Source organism: Equus przewalskii, chromosome 26 (genome assembly GCF_037783145.1).
Source record: "Equus przewalskii isolate Varuska chromosome 26, EquPr2, whole genome shotgun sequence".
Classification (NCBI taxonomy): Eukaryota; Metazoa; Chordata; class Mammalia; order Perissodactyla; family Equidae; genus Equus; species Equus przewalskii.
Window position 1 is genome coordinate 34,096,700 of NC_091856.1, and position 19,611 is coordinate 34,116,310.

The 19,611-nt window shown below is 47.1% G+C and overlaps 1 protein-coding gene across 26 annotated transcripts in view; it reads right to left on the minus strand.

Annotated features, from left to right (window-relative positions):
- The window catches only part of RAPGEF1 (Rap guanine nucleotide exchange factor 1), a 142,092-nt gene that overhangs the window by 102,158 nt on the left and 20,323 nt on the right, over nt 1-19,611 (minus strand). For 2 of the 26 annotated variants that reach the window (XM_008524287.2, XM_070595356.1), the window contains exon 1: nt 12,015-12,400. The exons of 19 other annotated variants lie outside the window; for them this stretch is intronic. In XM_008524287.2, the coding sequence (XP_008522509.1) occupies nt 12,015-12,078 (64 nt within the window). In that variant the 5' untranslated portion in view covers nt 12,079-12,400. Of the gene's footprint in view, nt 1-12,014; nt 12,489-19,611 lie in introns of those variants that run through there. 5 more of the 26 variants (XM_070595350.1, XM_008524284.2, XM_070595361.1 and 2 more) reach the window with 3 other exon arrangements.

A 19,611-nucleotide genomic window follows, 5' to 3' on the forward strand; every position in this document is an offset into this window, starting at 1 on the left:
GTCATGACAGGTAGCTGGTCTCCCCCAAACCACAGAATCCAAAAGAGGCAGAACCCACCCAGCGTCAGATGTGACATACCATCCATCACAATCATCCCTGATACAAAATGGGGGGGGACTACACCTAGGTTTGTGAACCCCAAGAGGCAGGGACCCCCTGGGGCCATGCTGAGGCTGCCCACCACATGTCGTTCGTGTAGACAAAAGCTTGATGGAATGGCCCAGAGCTGGGAATGGTTTTTATACTGTAAAGGGTTATAAAAAAGCAAATGAAGACTATGTGACAGAGCCCACATGTGGCCTGCAAAGCCAATATTGAGTAATGGCTCTCTATAGAAAAAGTTTGATGACCCGCTGATGTAGACTGTTTATTATAGATGATTTAAGGGGTTTTCAAGGGTAATTGTGACTATACGCAATGTTCCCCTTATGCCCAGATTTCAGAAACCAACCCTCAGGGAAACACTCTCCTGAAGTAGGTGTTCAGCAAACTGTAGCTCTGAATGTTATAACGTCAACCACCAGGAAATGAACAGCTCATCGTAATCTGAGCAGAAAGAAAATAAATATGGGTACCTCACCCATACGTAGGTGCTTGATAAATACAAACTCAGTGAATGAATGGCCAAATGAGTAAGAAATACTATAAGGAGACAGCTTGAAAGTATAGCGTAATCATGAAAGAATGAAAAATCTTTAACGAATGACTTACAACATAAACAAGACAAAATGTGAGTTTTATAGAACAATCACAATCATAGCTGAAATGTATTGAGAGCTAGCTCTGTGCCAAATACCCCCTCGTCTACTCCTCCTCGCCCTCCATGACGTAAGTGTTATTAGTTGCCTTCATTTTACAGATGAGCAAAGAGGCTGACAGAAATTAAGTAATTTCCCCAAGGTCACATGATAAATAGGTGGCCGGGTATGTAAGAATCAAGACCCACTCTGCACCCGGAATCTCAGGCCTGGGCATCAGCTTGCTGAAAGCACAGCAGACAGACAGAAGCCCTCCCTGCTGGCTCTCCCTCCCTTCCTCCTACTCAGCTTGCTGAAATCCCAACCCAGAGACTTGAAACAAGGGGAAAACTCCTAAAAGGGCTCCCTATAAGCAAGGCTGTAGAGACTTGAAATGCTTGATTTAACTTATCTGCTCCCTCCACCTAAAAGAGCTTTAAAAAATACGTTCACTGTGGTCTTTGTTTTCCAACCAAATATCATCTTTTCTGAGATTGTGGAATCAACTCCCAGACCAGCCATCTCTCCAGCTGCTTTCCTAATGAGCTAAGGGGAGGGCAGCTGCTCTGGCCCTGCAGCCAAAAAGTTTTGACACTGGAACGATGAGAGGGCAGAGAGGATGCTGGAGCTCTTGCAGCAAACTGAAGGGCTGTCGGACACACAGAGCTCAGGCCCCGGGACACACAGGATCCACTGCACATGGAACTGAGCTCTGGGCCCATGGTCTCCTACATGGACATAAGCAGCCCTTGCTCTCCTCAGCGGTCTTTGAGATGGCTCAACTCATCCACTCTTCTCAGATTCATGAACTGAGGGAAAATGACCTGCCCAAGGCTACACAACCAGAGGCAGAGGCAGTTCCTTGATGCTAATGCTAATTTTTCTGCATTTTGGACTCCGCTCTTGGAAAGCTTGAAGTCCAGCGGACTGAGGAAGTAAGATGTTGATCATGACAGGTTATGGAAGAAAGAGGATCTGAGCAGAAGAGTCTAACCTTGGACTACAGGTAGGGGTCTCCATGTCAGGGACAGAAAGAGAGGCAAAGATAAAAGTAGTCAGAAGGCCTGGAGGCAAGGGGGTCTGAAGTGGGCCTTGAAGACAGTGGTGACTATCTGGATAGGCTTCTACGAGAAACAGGAGAGTCAGCTGACCCAGGACAAGTGGGAAGACTGTCAAAGGGCACTAAGGGTCCAGCTGAGAGTGGAGACATGAATTTGTGTCAATAAAGGCCCTAATTACACACACCACTGTGACCTCAACGGGGTTCTAATAAATACAGTTGTCCAATCCTCACATGGTAAACATGCAAACCACAACAAGATAATTGCCTCCCTCAGCCCATTCTAACTATGAGATGATAATCATCTGCAAAAATATTACTCCCTTGCCTGACAAGAAAAGAGAAGAGGCGACACTCTAGTCTGCTCTTGTAAACAACACTATCGGGAAGGTAGGACAGAGAAGGAAGGGACTTTGGGATCAAACAGACCAAGGTTTAGGTCCCAACTCTGCCACTTATTAGCTGTGTGATCTTGAGCAACTTCCTGGACCCTCACCCTGAACCCATTTCTCCATCTGTGAAATGGAGATAACGCTGCCCACCACACAGAACTCTTGTGAGGGTCAAATGCAACACACTCTGCTCACAGACACCATGGCAGACTGTTTGGAAAAATGGCCAAAGTATCCCCTCCTGGGATCCACACTTCCTTGCAAGGTGATTTCAGGTACCTCCCATCAAGAGGTGGTCTCTCTCCCCTCTCCTTGAATCTGGGCTGGCTTGGGACTTGCTTTCACCAATGAAATGAGGTGGAGGTGACATTGTGCCGGTTCTGGCCCTGGCCTCAGGTGAGCTTGAATGCTGCACTCTCTAGGAAACCTGCCAGCTGCCAGGTGAGTGACCCCGGGCTGGCCTGCTGGAGGCACAGAGATGAGCCCTCCTGGCAGCTGACTGCGACACATGACGGACCCCAGCCGAGACCAGGAGCCCAGCCTAAACTGCCACCTGCAGAAGCATGAACTAAATAACCAGTTGTCGTTTTAGTCATTAAAGACTGGGGTGACGTGTTATCACTACTTGACGGCTAGAACAGTACTCAGTAACAAGCAGCTCCCCTCGTCCAGTAATCTCCCAGTCCCCACATTTCCCTTCTCTGCTGGACCGTTCCCATCAGCATTCAATCACGCCATTATGTCTCCCTATTTAAAAAGCTTTCCCTTGACTCCACCACCCTCAACAACTACCGCCTTGCCTTTGCTCCCCCTTGCAGCAAAACTCCTCAGAGTTGTCTGTTCTCTCTGTGTCTAATTCCTCTCTGCTCCTTCTCTTTGAAACCCTCTCACCCCCAAGAATGCGCTGAAACTTCTCAAGGTCCTCAGTGACCGCCATGTTACTAAATCCCACAGTCAAGTCTCAGTCCTCCTGTGACGTGACTCAAATTAGCATATCTGTCACCACTGCTCCCTTCTCCTGTACTTGGCTGCTCTTGGCTCCGAGGACACCAGTCTCCTGCATTTCCTCCTACCTTCCTGGAGGGTATGTCTCATCTCCTCGATCTCCTAATGCTGGAGTGCCCCGGGGCTCAGTCCTTGGCCCCTTCTCTTCTCTAACTCACTTCCTTGGTAATCTCATCCAGTCTCACAGCTTTAAATACCATCTTTAGGTCAATGACTCAAAGCCTAAACTTTTCTGAACTCTAGATTCTTCTACTCAACTGCCTAGTGGCCATCTCCTTTTAAATCTCTAACAGATATCTCAAACTTAATCTGAAAAACACAGCTCCTGATCTCCCCCTCAGTCGGCTGCACCAGCACTCCTGAGTCCATTTATGACAGACAGGATGCTCAGGCCAGAAACATCAGCGTCATCCTGCACTCCTTCTTCTCTCACCCTCCATACTCAAACCCTCAGCAAAGGCCCGTGGCTCTCCCTTCAAACTCCTCGGAATCACCTACAAGGCCCTGCATGATTTGCTACTCCCTGACCCCATCTCCGATCACTCCCCCGAGTCTACTGACCCCAGGCACACTGGCCTGACGGTCTTCCTCAGACAAGCTGGCTGCTCCCATCTCAGGCCCTCTGCACCAGCCCTTCCTCCCTTAGGGTGCTCTTGCTCAGTCTGCAGCAGCCCTCATGCTCCCATCCCTCACTATGGAGCAGCCCTCCTTTTCCATCCTCTGCAAAACTAACCAGCCCTCCCCGAGCCCCGGACTTCCCATCCCCTCCCCGAGCCCCGGACTTCCCATCCCCTCCCCTGCTCTTCTGAACGATGCCTATCATCCAACAGACCATAGAGTTTACTTGTTTATGTATACACCATAAACTCCAGAGGCAGTGATGTCTAATTTTTCATTAGATATCCCCCTGTGCCCAGGACACGGCCTGAAATAGGACCCATTCAATACATATTTGTTGACTGAATGAACATCCATTAATCAATGAATGAATGACTAGAGAAACTGTGGACTTTTTAGTACAGTGCCCCATTTAATGGCAAAGGAAGACTATTAAGGCCTCTATATTCAATAGCACCACCTTCCTCAACCTTCCATCCTCTATTTTCTCATCACTGTAGCGATGAGAAGGACTATTTTTATAGATAAAGACCTGAATGTGTGTGCGGTAGACTAGAACTCAGCTAAGTAATCCCAACTATAAAAATGAGGCAGCTGGAGGATGATATTTAAGTTGTCTTCTGGTCTGAAAATTCAAAGGTTTTTTGGTAAATGAATGACCTACTTCTGAATTCCAGAGTAATAATGATGGCAAAGAGCACCAGACCAAAAAGATTCCATCGATCAGGGTTTGGCAAACTTGTGCCTGCGGGCTAAAACCCACTGGCTTCCTCACTGTTTGTGCAGGTTGCTTGTTTATAGCCTGCAAGCAAACAATGGTTTTCACATTATTAAATGGTTTCATTTTAGCTGGTTATGTAAGTACCTACATAATAGTCTTGCTTTTGCCTCTCGGCCCTGCAAGACCTACAATATTCACTAGCTGGCCCTTAAGAAGTTGACCCACCCCTGACACAGATGCACCCCCCTCAGCTGTGGTCCATAAGATCCCCAGAAACAGTCGTCTGGGTACTTCAGCATGAAGTGACTTCTGAAATCAAGTGCCCTATAAGGAACCACCAAAATGTAATTAGATACAAAGTGGCTGCTGGCCATTGCTATTATCTTAAATAATGGTGACACCCTCCAAACAGCTGGAAAAGAAATAGCCAAACACGGAAATGTAGTTTATGCATGTTCCCAGGGTAAGGCATATCCTAAAGCCAATGGGTAGGGATAGATATTGTTCTAAATTTGGAAATATCTGATGACAAAACAAAGTTTCCTTCCCTTTTCTTACCCACACCCAAAACAATACCCCACATTTCTCATGAGAAAAATTCCTTCACACTAATGGTTTCCATTTTCTACATCTGATCTTTCACTTAACAAAAAACTGATTTATGGAAGCCCATAATGTACACAGATCTTTTAGTACCACCTGGCATATAGGACGCCATCAGCATTACTGTAACATTATATCCCAACATATTATTATTGTATTATTATTACATTTTATTATATCATACTATATACTGTATATGATAGATACACTATATAATGTATTATATATACAATGTATTGAACACAGTTTATTCTATAACATAAATATAAAATATATAATCATAGTATCGTTTTATATTATTATTACATACATTACTATACCATTGTTACATTACTATCCTAACACAGGAGACACTAAGCTACAAACTAGCTGCAGGACTTCAGACGGTTACTTCTCTTCTCTAAGCCTCAAATTCTTCAGTGGTTAAAATCAAGGAATCATTTTGGAAGAGTTTCACAGTTCCCTTCTAGCTCAAGTCATCTGCGATTCCATAGCACGGTAAATAACCTTTGCTTTGAAAATTTTTTCTTACCCGAAGCCTACTGATGGTCATGTCCAAACACGGCCTGGAGCCTCACCAACAACCAGCTCAGACATTGTCTTCACCCATTCTATTTACTCGAACACCCTGATGCTCGCATTTGTTGATTCGAAGCACCCTTGCAGGAAACTGTTTAATGGCAGTATATCTATTTTAATAACAACTCAGTTGGTGTCCCTGTCATGTACAAGCAGTTGGGGAAAACGGTACCAAGTCAGCCCTCAACAGAAGTGGCGAGGGGGAAGAGTTGGGTCATCAGTCATGCTGCCTAACAGTAAGCGATATGCTAATAATGTTAATAACACTTCTGGGCTCACTATGTCTCTTTCGTGTGAGGAAATTAAAGTATTTACTAATCATTGCTCTCTGGGAGGCAGAAGGCAAAAAGTTGTGATCGCAAACGGGTATCCTTAGATAAAGTCTCATGCCCCTTTTCTATGAAACTCAGCAATGGAATGAGACTGAGCCAAGTCCAATGCAAGAGACTATACGAAAATAGAATTTTAAAAACAAAAACAGGATTCTCAGGCCTGATAATGGCTTTTTACCTTTCCATGCCCTTCTCTGAGCCCCACGTGATTAGGTAATTCATCACTGTGGCACTAGTATATATAAAGTTTCACAAGAGAAACAATTTCACAACTATAATACTCAATGCTAACGTGCTTGCGGCTAATTGATAAACTGATGCATCACTCAGGAAATGTTAAAAGATGCATCCCTTGGAGCCTTAAAGTTATTCCTACGTTTCTGGTTTACGAACATGACACTGGGAACTTATCCTAAAGAAATCATCCAACAGAATCACGAACATATATGAATGAAGCTACTTAGTGTTGCCTTACCTATCACAGCAAAAAAGGGGAAACAATTTCAGTATTCAGCAGCAGGTGAATAATAATTTAATAAGTTAGAGAATATTAACATCATGAAATGTCACAGTTATTACAGTAGCTTGAAGACCACAGAGAAGCACGAAATCAAAGAAAAACAAAATGACTGCCTCTGCTTATAATTATATGAAATACACGCACGCATGTGCAGCAGCCCTGGAAAAGAGCAGCAGTAACAGCTAATACTTCTGCTCATTCACTATATTTAGGCCCTTTAGATTTAGATACTTAAAATTTTCTTCTTTGCATGCTGTCAATTTTTTCCAATTTTTTCTTTAATAATGTAACACTTTTTCAACTAAAATAAAATATAATTTCTCTGTATTTAACCTAAAAATAACAACAGTAACAAATACTTCCTGGACATTTAGTATGTGCCAGGCACTGTTCTAAGCATTTTACATGTATAAACCCCTTGATCCTCATGCCACGCCATGAAGCAGGTACTATGTACACATGAGGAAACAGGCCCAGAAGCTAGTAACTTGCTCAAGATCAGCCAAGTAGAAAGCGGGGGAGCAAGGATTCAATCCTGGCATCCGAGCTCCAGAGTCCATGCTCTGAACTACAATGAAAAGAACATTTCAACGCCACAGTACTCAGAAGGGGAAAATGGATTGTCCTGGTTAGTTTAATATTCTAGTTAACTAGGAATAGCTCAATTATGTCCGGTCCTACAATAACCATTTTCAAAGAAATAAAAATTCCCTGTGACTACAGTGCTCAGCAGAACCGACGCCGTCTCCAGGTACTGAACACCTGGGAACTTGCAGATATGAAGGGCAGTGGCCAGTGCTGCTGGTCCTTCGTTCACAGCCCTCAAAGCCACCTCTGAGGTCATCTGGCATGTGAACCCTTGAATTAAGAGAAGGAAAGAGAGTTAGCCAAATGCCTACCGCTAGCTGGGGCTAGGACAGAGCCAGGCCCAGGATCCACGACCTGGCAAATTCAGGGTTCTATTATGCAATGTATGATAACAGAATTAGTATTATTCATTAGGTGCTCACTGTATGCTAAGGGCTATAACCCCTTTACATGAATTATCTCATTCAATTCTCACAAGAGTCCTTCCAGGTAGGCGTTACTATTAAGCGCACGTAGAGCCCAGGAAAGAGGCTTGGAAACGTGAAGTCATGTGGCTCATCTCACTCAGCTAGAAGCGGGGGGCTGGAGTGCAGCACACAGCCCTTGCACATTCTGAGGTACTGCCTGAGAGGCTGACACCAGACACCACTGCAGCCCCAAAGCAATGGAATAAACACCAAAAATGGATGGTGGGAGGTGGGCCGGCTTCAGCTCTGGCCAGGAAAGCCATCAATATTAATTACCTGGCTCATGGGCGTCTGGAGGCCCAAGATGTTTCTTCCGCACCTAGCTTGTAGAGGCAAGTTTAAACACCTTTGCGGACTGGAATCCAAACAATTCTAAATTTCCCCCTACGGCAGAGGAACCAGGGGGCATGTGGAATTTATGCAAATCTTTGACTCTCCAACCCCACTCCCACCTCAGCCAGACAATCTCCTTCCCAGCACGGCAAAACCCCAGTCAGCGCCCGCCTGGGAAAGACACTTTTTATAGTCAGCTCTTCCACTGAGGGTGCTAATTTCATTTGCTCACACCCAACTGTGTACAAACATGCAAATCATTAACATTTCCATTTACCAGGCTGGTATGGCCCCAAGCTGCTGGGATTTCTGAAGGAGATAATAATTCAATTTGCAACTACTGCTTCAATTTTTAATTTCCAAGGAAATGTCTGCCGTGTTGTAGTCCCAAAAGCCAAAATGACCACTATAAACACTTCAAATTATTTCTGAAAAAGAATGAAAGAAAAAAAGAGAGAAAGAAAGAAAGAAGGAAGGAAGGAAGGAAGGAAAGAAGGAAAGAGAGGAAGAGTCTTCTGAGAGGGCAGGATCATAGGTGTATTTCAGAGAAGTTCAGTTTAGCTGTAAACTGATGGTTTCCCCAGGTGTCTGGGTGAGTGTATCAACAACTAAGTGTTGACTATGATTAAGTGACTTATACGAAGCAATCTTTTGCAGTGTAAACAATCAATAAATTTGGTCTCTGTAAATTCAGAATTGCTGTGGGATGGAGGAAGGTGTACCTACTTTCATCCCCCAATGTCTCTACTTTGGGCAGAGAAAGGCAGAGAAGGACCATTTCCAAGCCTCATATAACCAGCAAACTCCTGCAGCACGGGCAGCTACCATGTCCTGAGCACCGACTATGCACCACGCTCCACCTCTCGTCCCTCATTTATACCCATGGTGACAGTGGGAGCCAGGGCGCACTCAGTTTTGTCACCTACCAAGTGCACTCATGGAGGGCACCAAGGGCCACACGCTGTGCTAGTATGGAGCACAGAACAATGATCCTGACAGACAGCCCTCAGGCGTTTTGCAAACAAGTAGTGTCGTAAGCAGATAGCAGATAAATTTTTTAAAAATCCCCGTGGTGAGGGCTGTAAGGAAATAACATGATAAAATGCACTCATTTGGAGAAGGCCATCGGAGATAAGGGCAGTGAGTGAATGAGGCAATGTGGATTACAAAACCCACTTGTTCAAGGTCAGAGAGCAAATCAGGGGCTGAACTGGCTGGCTGGACTGCTCGGGATCACGCAAAGCCACTGCCTCACCCTACCTCCCATCCTATTTCTTTGTATGGAGGCCTGGTAGAACTCACTATGGTAAGACAAATGACAAATTTATCAACCACTGTAAGCAATCACTATCGTAAAAACCAGACAGGAGTGCTGTTTTTTCCTTATGTTTTGCTTTCTGAGAGCTATTAAGAAAAATAAGGACTACGTGTAAAAGTCAGAGTGTAACACAGGTCCCTCAAAGGGTGCATGTCCCACACTGTGTAAAATCATTAGAGAGGTGTTTCTCTACGGGCTATAAAATACTCTTTAGGATGACAGCAGGCAGAGGTGGTGAGATTCGTTTCTCGAACCAGTACTTTGTCACTTCAATTTTCCAACTTTCCAGATATATGACCTGGAAACAGAAACATAACTGATCTCGAGGGCAGATAATGATTTCCTTTAAATTTCCCCTCAGAATGTATTCTGGGCTTGACCTTCCTAATTACGATCGTCTGGCTCTGGTTAAAGTCCGCCACGGCAGGGCAACAGACAGGCAGACAGAAGTCGGGGGCAGCCTGGGCTGTCCCAGCTGCCCGTAGCACATGCACACGAGGACGTGCTCCACTTTCCCATGCACTTGCTCCTAAAGCAGATGCTGACACCACACTGCTGGCCCTGGAGCCTGTCAGTCATCCCCTGAGATTTCACAACCGTGCTGACGCTGAGCGTGGACTCTGGAAAACGCACTCAGATCAGGGTCAGGGTGGTGCCTGGGGTTCACTAGATCCGGTTCCTAAACATTGTTCTAAAATCCCATTTCCAAAACATAAACAATCTTTAAAGACAAAGATAAACAGACACACTGGGAAGGACGACTCCACCCCTTGTCACCGGGGCTCCTCGGCAGGGCCTCGATGGCCTCTGCATCGGGCACACAAACTGCCGCCCTGGGTCTAACTTGCGCCAACAAACAAATCCTGACACAGGCCACTCCGTGGGGACTCAGAACTCAGGGCCAAGGAACTGCTCTTCTTTTTATGCCCAATTCACTGTGGATTCTGAGATCTTGACTACCAGCAGTGGTCCCACAAAGTGCCCTAAGTTACTGAACACAACTACACAAAATAAAACATACAACTTTCTCTAATTTTGTCTGTAAACCCAGCTGCTTCCAACGGAAATTTTAAGAAGTTGTAACTCTTATACATCTTCCTAAGGAAAATCAGAGACAATCTAAAAGTCAGGAAATGTATTAAATTCATGTTATAAAAGTAGTGCTTTTGGGTTACTGGATCAATGCCAATGTTCTTCTTCATGGCTAGAGACACCGGCCGTGTGGCACTGAAGAAGGCTGCTGCATCCCGACCCAACGCAGTGAGCCCCACGTCTGCTAAGAGTCATTCTTCTGAAGGACAATGGACTATGATGTGGTAATCAGCAACTGGTGTTTTAATGTTTTTTGCCTCTAAAAAACGAGTAAAAATATACTAAAGAAAATATAACAAACCTCATTTATCCATTGCCTGGATTCTCCCACTGGTTAAATGTGTCCTATTTGCTCATCTGTATGTATGTACGTATGCGTGCACACATTCATTCATTCACCTGAACCATTTTGGAGTAAAATTACAGACAACAGAACCCTTCACCCTGAAATACTTCAGCATGACTATCCAAAAAAGGACACTGTCCTATATGACTCATTACCATTATCACACATAATATAACTAGGAACAGTCCCCAAATGTCACCTACTACCCAGTTCATATTCAAATTTCCTGAACGGTCCCCCAAATGTCTTTTATCGCTGTTCTGTTCAAACCAGGATCCGATCAATGACCACTAAGGAGTACCTTTTTCAAAGTAACATGTTGGCCAAAGAATGAGTGGTAGAAAGTCAGAGGGGTTGGAACTTGAGAGTAAATTAGCATCCCGCCTATTTTTCTCTTAAAAAGAAAAAAGAAATTTATCCATAACCTGACCACAAAAGGCAACTAATTAACATTTCCATGCATTTCCTTTCAGTTTATTTTTTCTGTCCATAAACACACACCCTTACACACAACTGCAGTTACACTGTCTTGCTACAGGTCCAGTGCTGCCTCCACTTTGCTTGGCAAGTGGAGGTAAAAGAGCCAAGACCCGATGAAGTCCTGCAGGTACCATCACTGGGATTTTGGCATGCCTGCCGGGTCTGCAAACTGCTGGTCTGCGGGTTAATAACTGTGGAAAAAGGCAGCGAGTGCACTGCGAGACCAAAACGACCTGGGACACTGTTAAAGGTCCCCCAGGTTCCTGGCACACCACGGCACTGCTCTGTGGTCCTGCTGGCTTCCTCCTACTCAAAGCTGACACTACCACAAGCCCTTGAGAGACACAGAGTAAGTATTAATAGATGCTGCCGCCCTGCATCATGGGCATCAAGGATGAACAAACATGAGATTGTTTTATAGAAGGTACTTAGAACTCTTTGGAAGAAAGGTGCTTATATTTGAAAGCTATTAATAACATTCTCTAAACCAAACCGTTAGGAAGAATTCAAACTCCTGGATAGCCACATTTTTATTTGGAATATCTTTAAAAGCTGAAAATTTCAACCAAGAGACACATGCTGCACTGAAGAGAAATCTCAAGCTGAACTAAACTCCCAGGCAAGCTATGCCATCCTACTGAGACAAACCACCTTACTCCTTAGGAACCGTCTGCTGATTCTCTTTAAACCATGTTAAACAGCAAGGGCTGTCTGATCCGGAAGGTGTTTCCCCAAGCAGTTTCAGCTCTGGATCTGAACCAAAGCACCCTAACAGAGCTGCCTCCCTCCTTCTTCCTGGAGAGGAGCCCAGGGCCTTCTTACCTTGTTTCCAGGGGCACAGATGGCTTCGTTTCAGGGGCTTCTGTTTTTCAAGAGCATTGCCCATTCTAAAGCCAGAGGATCACAGGGCCCTTGCAAGCCCAGGTGTCTTTGTTGAACAGCGAATGAGGACCGAGTCACAAGCTGAAAGGGGATTCATCTCGCCGACATCCCAAACCGCGCAGTGGCGAGCCCTGGCAAACCCTCCCAAGAAGAACTTGGACTCTACTCTGAAAGGTCTTTGCCTCCTGCCTTTCAAACTCCCTTCACTCCCTGGGAGGAAATCATAAGAAAAGGCTTGTTGTCGCCCTACCGGCGGGTCTCAGTAATCGTCTATATTAAGAAGTTCTTTCCTCAGCCCTCCTCTGACACTCCATTACTCATCGAATGAATGAAGTGTATTTCCACCTTTAATGCTGCTTTTCCTGGAGGAGAAGTGGGGAACGTGGGGGTGTAACATGAGAAACATTTTCACACAGACCCTAATGTCACACCTTCTTTTGAGGGTTCTCACCCTCAGACCAGTGTGCATCATACGATGAGTCCCAGCAGAGAAAACAAACTGATTTCATTAAAACTGTGTTTCCAAGGGAAACAAACAAACATCGAAATGCAGCCACACCTCAGTTTTGAAAGAAGAAAAGACCACAGAGGACGACACAGCCCAGAGTTTAGAATCTCCAGCTCCAATCTTTCACTCTACTTTGGAAATGATTTTTCTGGAGAAAGTGCTGCACTGCCTAAATTCTGAACAACAGGTTTCCTGGAAGAAAAGAAGGGCATGAAATCACAGACCTTTTGGTAAAAAGGAAGAAAATGTGAAGGCAGATGGGAAGATCTCACTGATTTCAATCCCAGAGTTTGAGGTTAGAAAAGCTCTTACAGAACCGTCCGGAGCACGCACACTGCAGGCCCAACCGCCGGGGGCCAGATCCTTGCTCTGCCGCTGGGGTTCCCCACTGAGCGCAGCAGCCTCAGCCTCCCCATCTGCTAAACGGGCCTAACTCCAGTCCAGCTCCTCAGCCGGAATGAGGACCAGGGAACAGAACGTTTGAAGTGCTGAGCATGCTGCTCCACACTTAGGAATCCCTTGGTAAATATTTATCATAAATATTTTTATAATCTTAGGGGATGAAACTATACTAGCTCAGATGGCAGATTACTGGCTTTGGGCAATTTAGCCAAAGGCACACAATCGAAGTGAATTTCATTCTATCATGGTCAGATGGTACAACAGGGGAGCAGATTAGAGAACTAGAGTGAATCAGAGAGACTGAGTTTAAGAGGCACTAAACGCCACTTGGGTTCCAACTGTTCCTCATGCTCTGCTACAACTTCCAGGTGCCAGTGGCATCGTGGTCCACCAGCCCCAGCCTATTCCGAGGAAGAGAGAAATAATCCTGAAATGTCTGCAAACTGAACAAAGCCAAACTCGAATCTCTACGAGATCTTAAGGCTCCATATTCTGATCTACCAATATTGAAATATTGTTACAAAACCATAGTCTGAGATTCCAAACTTGGAAAAGCCAACAGCACGTGTCTGTTTCACTCCACCAAAGACGGGGCAGGAAAGAGAGCAAATCGTGCAGGCCACTGCCAGTTCCCCGTCTCCCTGCCACTGTACCTCCAAGCTCTTCTCAGATCAAACTGTAACCACACACCGGAAAAGAGCAAAGGCCTGGAAGCCCCACCACGCCGGGGGGTCCCCTGAACATAACAGTGGTGCCACATCCAACTTGACCTCCGCGCCCACCCCCATCAATAATCACACTCCTCCTCAATACGTTCTGAAGAGACCAGTTTCCTGCTAAATGCCATAACAATCTTCCTTAGGCGAGTCTTCAATGCTGGATATGCTATCTGACCTCATTTCTTCCATAAGACATGAAGTTCAATACATCTGCAAAAGCACAATCGATCGAAAAGGCTCTACTTGTGAAGCTGCATCTTAACGTCTCCTTAAGGAAGTTTTAACTTAACCAAATGCTCCGCACACGAAGCCACCCAGCACTAGCAGAATACCTGCACACAGTAGGTGCTTAATAACTCTCTGTTGAACAAACAAATGGGTGGACAGATGAAGGAATAAACAAATGAATTCTCCCCACTTACACACACCGACTGCCCCCACAGCCGCTAGAATGGGTTAACCAGTGTTTCTAATCCATAAATAAACTGTCCTTCCTGCCAGAGCACGGGTTCACCCACCTTCGCCACCCTCAGCTCAGGCAGAGTCCCCTGCCTTGGAATTTCATCGGGATCTTTGTATTTCCCCTGGTAGTCTGCACAGTCCTGACGGTCAGGTGTGTCAGTCCCTCAGTGCCTGTGCACACCCAGGACGATGGCCACAGTCAGGAACCTGCGCTCGCCCACTCTCCCATTGCTAAGCTGGAGGCCGCCACATTCCTAAGAATGTTTCCAAGAGAAAATGCATCCAAAGTTGCAAACAACTAATTTACTGATGAAGCTTCCAAACGAACTAGAAATTTCCTTAAGAGAACAGCTTTGCAATGGGGCCCCTGTGGTTCAACTGCTTCTCAGGTAATCACGGCCTCCCAAACGATTCAAACGGGAGCTGTTCGTGCGTAGGGGAAGAGAAACAGAATGGCCTATTGTTGAGAATTCCTCACTAATTCCCAGCACGGAAAAAGTGTCTTTTTGAGTCATCCCCAAGGGTGAATATGCTCACTGTCCAAGATGGGCGAGTGACGCATCTCCAGTCCACACCTTAGGGAGACAACACGGACTCTAAGAGACGAGACAAATTGAAAATGCCATGCCGCCAGCAGAAAGCTCACTGCGTGGCCGAGGCAATGTCTCCAGGTCGCAACAGATGCTCTGCGGTTGCTGTGGACGTGTGCGCTGCCTTCAATCAGACAGCACCCGACCACGTGTTATCCAAGTCACGCCCTGAGGCACCACCACCACAAGCCCCAAATCGCTCTGAACAGTGGGGCCCAACAAGCCCCTCCCCTATAATACAGATGTGGCAGGGGGAGGAATCAAGGCTACATCCTTAGTGAGAGAGCCAGACCCAGCTCCAGAGTTTTTATCCCTGGCTAGGAAATCTGCTCCCCACTCCTTCATGACCAGAGCAGGTGGGAGAGTAGTGGGACATGCTGGCTTTGGACGACAGCCGGCCCAGTTTGAATCTCTGTGGGTACTTCCCAGCTGGGCAACTTTGGGATAGGAACTTAACCTCTCTGGACCTGGTAGTTTCACCTATGTAAAATGTATACTATTATGTTGCCTACTTCATAGGGCAGTTTAAAGGCTAAATATGATATCTAAAAAGTGTTTGGCACACAGCAGATACTCTTAAAGAACAGCTACCGTTGCTGTTGTTACTATTTTATCTATAAACATCCAGCTGTAGATACATTAAAGAAAAATTATCCTCACAAGGGATTTTTTTTTCTCTATGTCACAGTAAGATCTGCTGCAACATTCTGGTAAATAACTCATTCCCTTAGTGCAAATAAAACAAAACTCACTTACAAACATTTGTACCATCAGAACAAAATTCTGATTGTGGAAAGTGACATAAACCAGGGAGGTAATATTGTGGCTACTGAAGTTTGAAACATTTTACAGCGAGCCCTCCCCTCCACACACGATTCCACTGGACTCAGAAGAAGCCCAAGTCGGGGAATCCTGCAAGACGCAGCTCACTCCTTGAGGGAGATGAAGACAGAGACCACGGCTCAGAAGGGCAAGGCCCGGGGTCACTATAACGTGCACTTTCACCCCCAGGGAGGCAGAGGCCCGGCTCTCCGGCGGGCGCCCAGGAGCCGACACGAAGCTTTGTGCATGGAATTTGTCTGCTGGGAGGAAAGTCCAATGTTGGTCACTTCCCCTCTGGAGAAAACTACAACAATACGAGGAAGCGCCAGGCACTGTGGGAACGTTCCAAGTGGGAGTTCCAGTTGAGGCCAGAACATAAACAGAGGAGAACAACGGGCCTGGAGGCGGCCCGCAGAGCACTGCGGCAGAAAGTCTGGGAGCCGGTCTTCCAGGCCACTAGACCCTGTTTTGAAGTGACTCCCTGCCCAGCCCTGGAGGAAAGCCCTGTAGGCAGAGGCACATCTCCCGGAGCGTCCCAGGAAGCGTGGACGGATATTCTCCCACGACACACGGCACACTCACAGACCAGTCTCAGAATGTCACGGCCAGAGGGGCCTCAGAGTCACCTAACCAACACCAACAGGGAGCTTAGGGAGAGTCAGCTAACGCGTGTGAAGATCACTCAGTATCACTGTGACCAGTGCTGAGAAGTTCAGGGTCGGGGAGCATGTCTAGCAGGGAAACCTAATCTAATCTGGGGGGTCAGGCAAGAGTGAGACTGGAAGAAAGGGCAGGAGCTGACCAACCAAAGAGCATTCTGGGCAGAAGCAGCACATGCAAAGGCCCTGCACAGCTGGAGGTATGGGACTGGGGCGATAAGATGCAGGTCAGATGGGGCAGGGCCTTATAGATCCAGGGCTTCGTCTTATGGGCTTCAGGGGTTTCCTAAAGTGTTGGCCAAACCACTTGTGTTCACTTTTCTGGGGAGAGACGTTCATGGCTTTCATCAAAGTCACAAGGAGTTTCAAACGGTTAAGAACCATAGAGCTAGTCCAACCCTCTCATTCCAAAATGAGGAAACTGAAGTCCAGAGAGGGAACGACATTTCCCCAGGTTCCACAGACAGCCGAGAACCCAAATCACTGATCCCCAGTCTGGTGTTTTTCCACAGCCAGCCAGCTGCCTTATTTCTGGCATGATGTGTCCACAACAACAAGGTGCTGACGCTCACTGAATATGGATACTGCATCCCACACAGGGCGGCTTGTCTCTGCCCAGGCAGCCTGCAGTGACACTGCAGAAATGAACCGTAAGTCCACTTGCCCACCTTTCCTGGGGTCTAACTTAACCTGCCAAACACAGGCGGTCAGACCTTCCGGTTCCGAGGCACCCCCAGAGGACCGTGGCGGACGCCGCGGCTTCACTAAAGGAAGGGCAGTCGAGGCAGAGCTCTCAGCGCCGAGACAGCACCCAGCCTTCTGGAGGAGCTGTTCCTCCGTCGTCGTTCTGAAAGTCAGGACTGGGCCAGGACCTAAATCTAGCCCACAGGACAGGAAAGGCAGGAAGCCCATACCCCTAATTTTATCAATTCCACCTGGAATTGAGAGACAGGAACTATTTTTTTTAAGTGAACAGAAGTAGTAATTTTTCTCCTCTGCCGCTTCTTTCACGGTATCTGGAATACTCAGGGGAAAGTCTAAATATGTGTGGAGAACATTTTTAAACTTTTGATGCTTCCTGGAATACCTACAGGAGGAAGTCTCAAGTGCCTGGACTGGCATTTGAGGCCCTTGGGAAGCCGGCGCCCGAATTACCTTTCCCGTCTTCATCTCCCACATTCCCCACCAGGAGCCTTTACTTCGGCCAAAGACCCAACAGCACGAGCCAGCCGGCTCCTGCCTGCCTGCCCTGAGGCTCACCGCCTTCCTCTCCAGCTCAGCAGACGAAACCAACAGTCAACATCCCGCAGACTCGCAACGGCAACCGTCACGGGGTCCCACAACCTCTGCTTCGCCTGGACCACACCACTGTCGGAAGAGGCAACGCCCTGGCTGGGGAAGGGCTCCCGCCCGCTTCCACTCACCCAGTCAGCCTCAGAGATCTGCCACCTCCTGCCCTTTACAGCTCTGACGTCCAGAGCAGAGTCACGTACCCTGACCAGGGGGCTGGCTCCCCGCTGCCTCCACGCCGAGGCCCCCACACCAAGCGGGACGGCATGTGAGCACTGCAGGCACCAGAGTCACGAGCTCTTCAGGCTGCACACCCCTCTCTGTAAGAGGCTGAGCCCACACCCACGACGTGCCTTTATTTACTCATTCAACAAAAATGAGTGAGTTTCACCTATGTGCCAGCCACCCTTCTGGGCTCTGCTGAACAGCAGCCGATAAGCAGCTTATCTGCTAATGAGGGAGAAGAACATAAAAAAGAAGGGAATAAATGCTACGTGTAGAAAAAGAAAAGAACAGACAAAGCTGGGGCTCGGGGACAGTGAGCAGACAGAAAGTGGCGGGAGCCACTTCAGACCCTGCCTGGAGAAGCCCTCTCTGGGGTGACACGTGGATAGAGACTGAAAGGCATTAGGGAGCAGCCATGCACACAGGACAGCTCATGTTTCCCGGGCACATGTGACCTATGAGCTTTCTGTGCGTGAACTCACAACACACTACTGCTGGCTCCATTCAATCCATGACAAAACTGACGTTTAACAGGAGGAGGGGTGAGCAACCTTGCCAAGGTCACACAAGCAGCAAACAGTGGAGGCGGCACCTGAATCCAGGCTTCTGACCGTGGCCTCTCAGTAGGCGCACACAGAACCTGGGGGAATGAACAACCCAGGTCAAGGGAATAGCATGTGCAAAGGCTCTGAGGCAAGACTACGTCTGGTATATTCCATGAACACTCGAAGGAAAAGCTCAAAGGCTGCGTGGCTGGGGCACAGCAGCAGGCGACAGTGGGAAGAGTGAGCCAGGGGCCAGAGTACAGGGTGCCGCAGGCCATGGTAAGGACTGGATTTTATTAGCAATGTGATGGGAAGCCACTGGACAACTTTGAACAGGCCGGATTTGATCTAATTTACACTCTGGCTTTTGAAGGAAGACTGGATGATTGTGAGGCAAGAGCGGAAACCAAGAAGCCAGTCAGGAGGGAACCCCGGCAGCCCTGGGAGAGCTGGCTGTGGCCTGGAGTGTCAGCAGAGCAGGTGGCAGGAGTGATGGGAGTCAGATGCACTTGAAGTAAGCCCAAGAGGACCCACTGATGGACAGGATGTGGGTTGTGAGCGAGGAGTCGGGGTGCCTCCAAGACTTCGGGGCCTGAACGACCAGGTCCAACCTGGCATTCCTTCCAGCCACGAGCACCCTGGGAGGAGCCGGTGAGGTGAGCCACGAGCTCGGGTTCAGGCACCTCAAGTCTGAACACTCACAGACGTCCAAGCGGAGGCACTAAGTGGGCAGCCTGGGGCTCAGGGCAGAGCTGGGGGCTCGGAACGTTCACTTGGGAATGACCAGTACTGAGATGGCATTTAAAGATATGGGACCAGGCTGCTTTGGAAGAGATCAGAGGACTCAGCCCAGGATGTTCCCAAATGGCGAGTCTGGAACAGAGAGAGGACCAGAAAAGGAAGGCTGAGATGGATGTGTCTACATGTTCCTAGAACAGTTAGACATTAAGACAATTCAGAAGAGGCTTGTAAACATTTACCACAACGTTTCAAGTACTAAAGCTTTAAACTAATTTAAATTTTAGAGTACAGTTTAAATTCTAGGTGCCTAGTTTTAAAATGTCTTGCTAATCATGATGACTAATACATCAACCTAATTAATTAGCTAATGTCCCAAGGCAGAATATACATTTAGTGTGAGATTCATCAAAGAGTTTTTTTCAAAACTGCCAACCGTCTGGGCACCTTCTTGTCAGACCTATTTAATTAGATGAGTCTTTTTAACTTCGTGATACTGCTGACAAGAGTACGTACTGGAAGTAGAAGTGTCAACATCGTCAGCCTCTCGTTCACTTGTGCTTGTATTATTAGAATC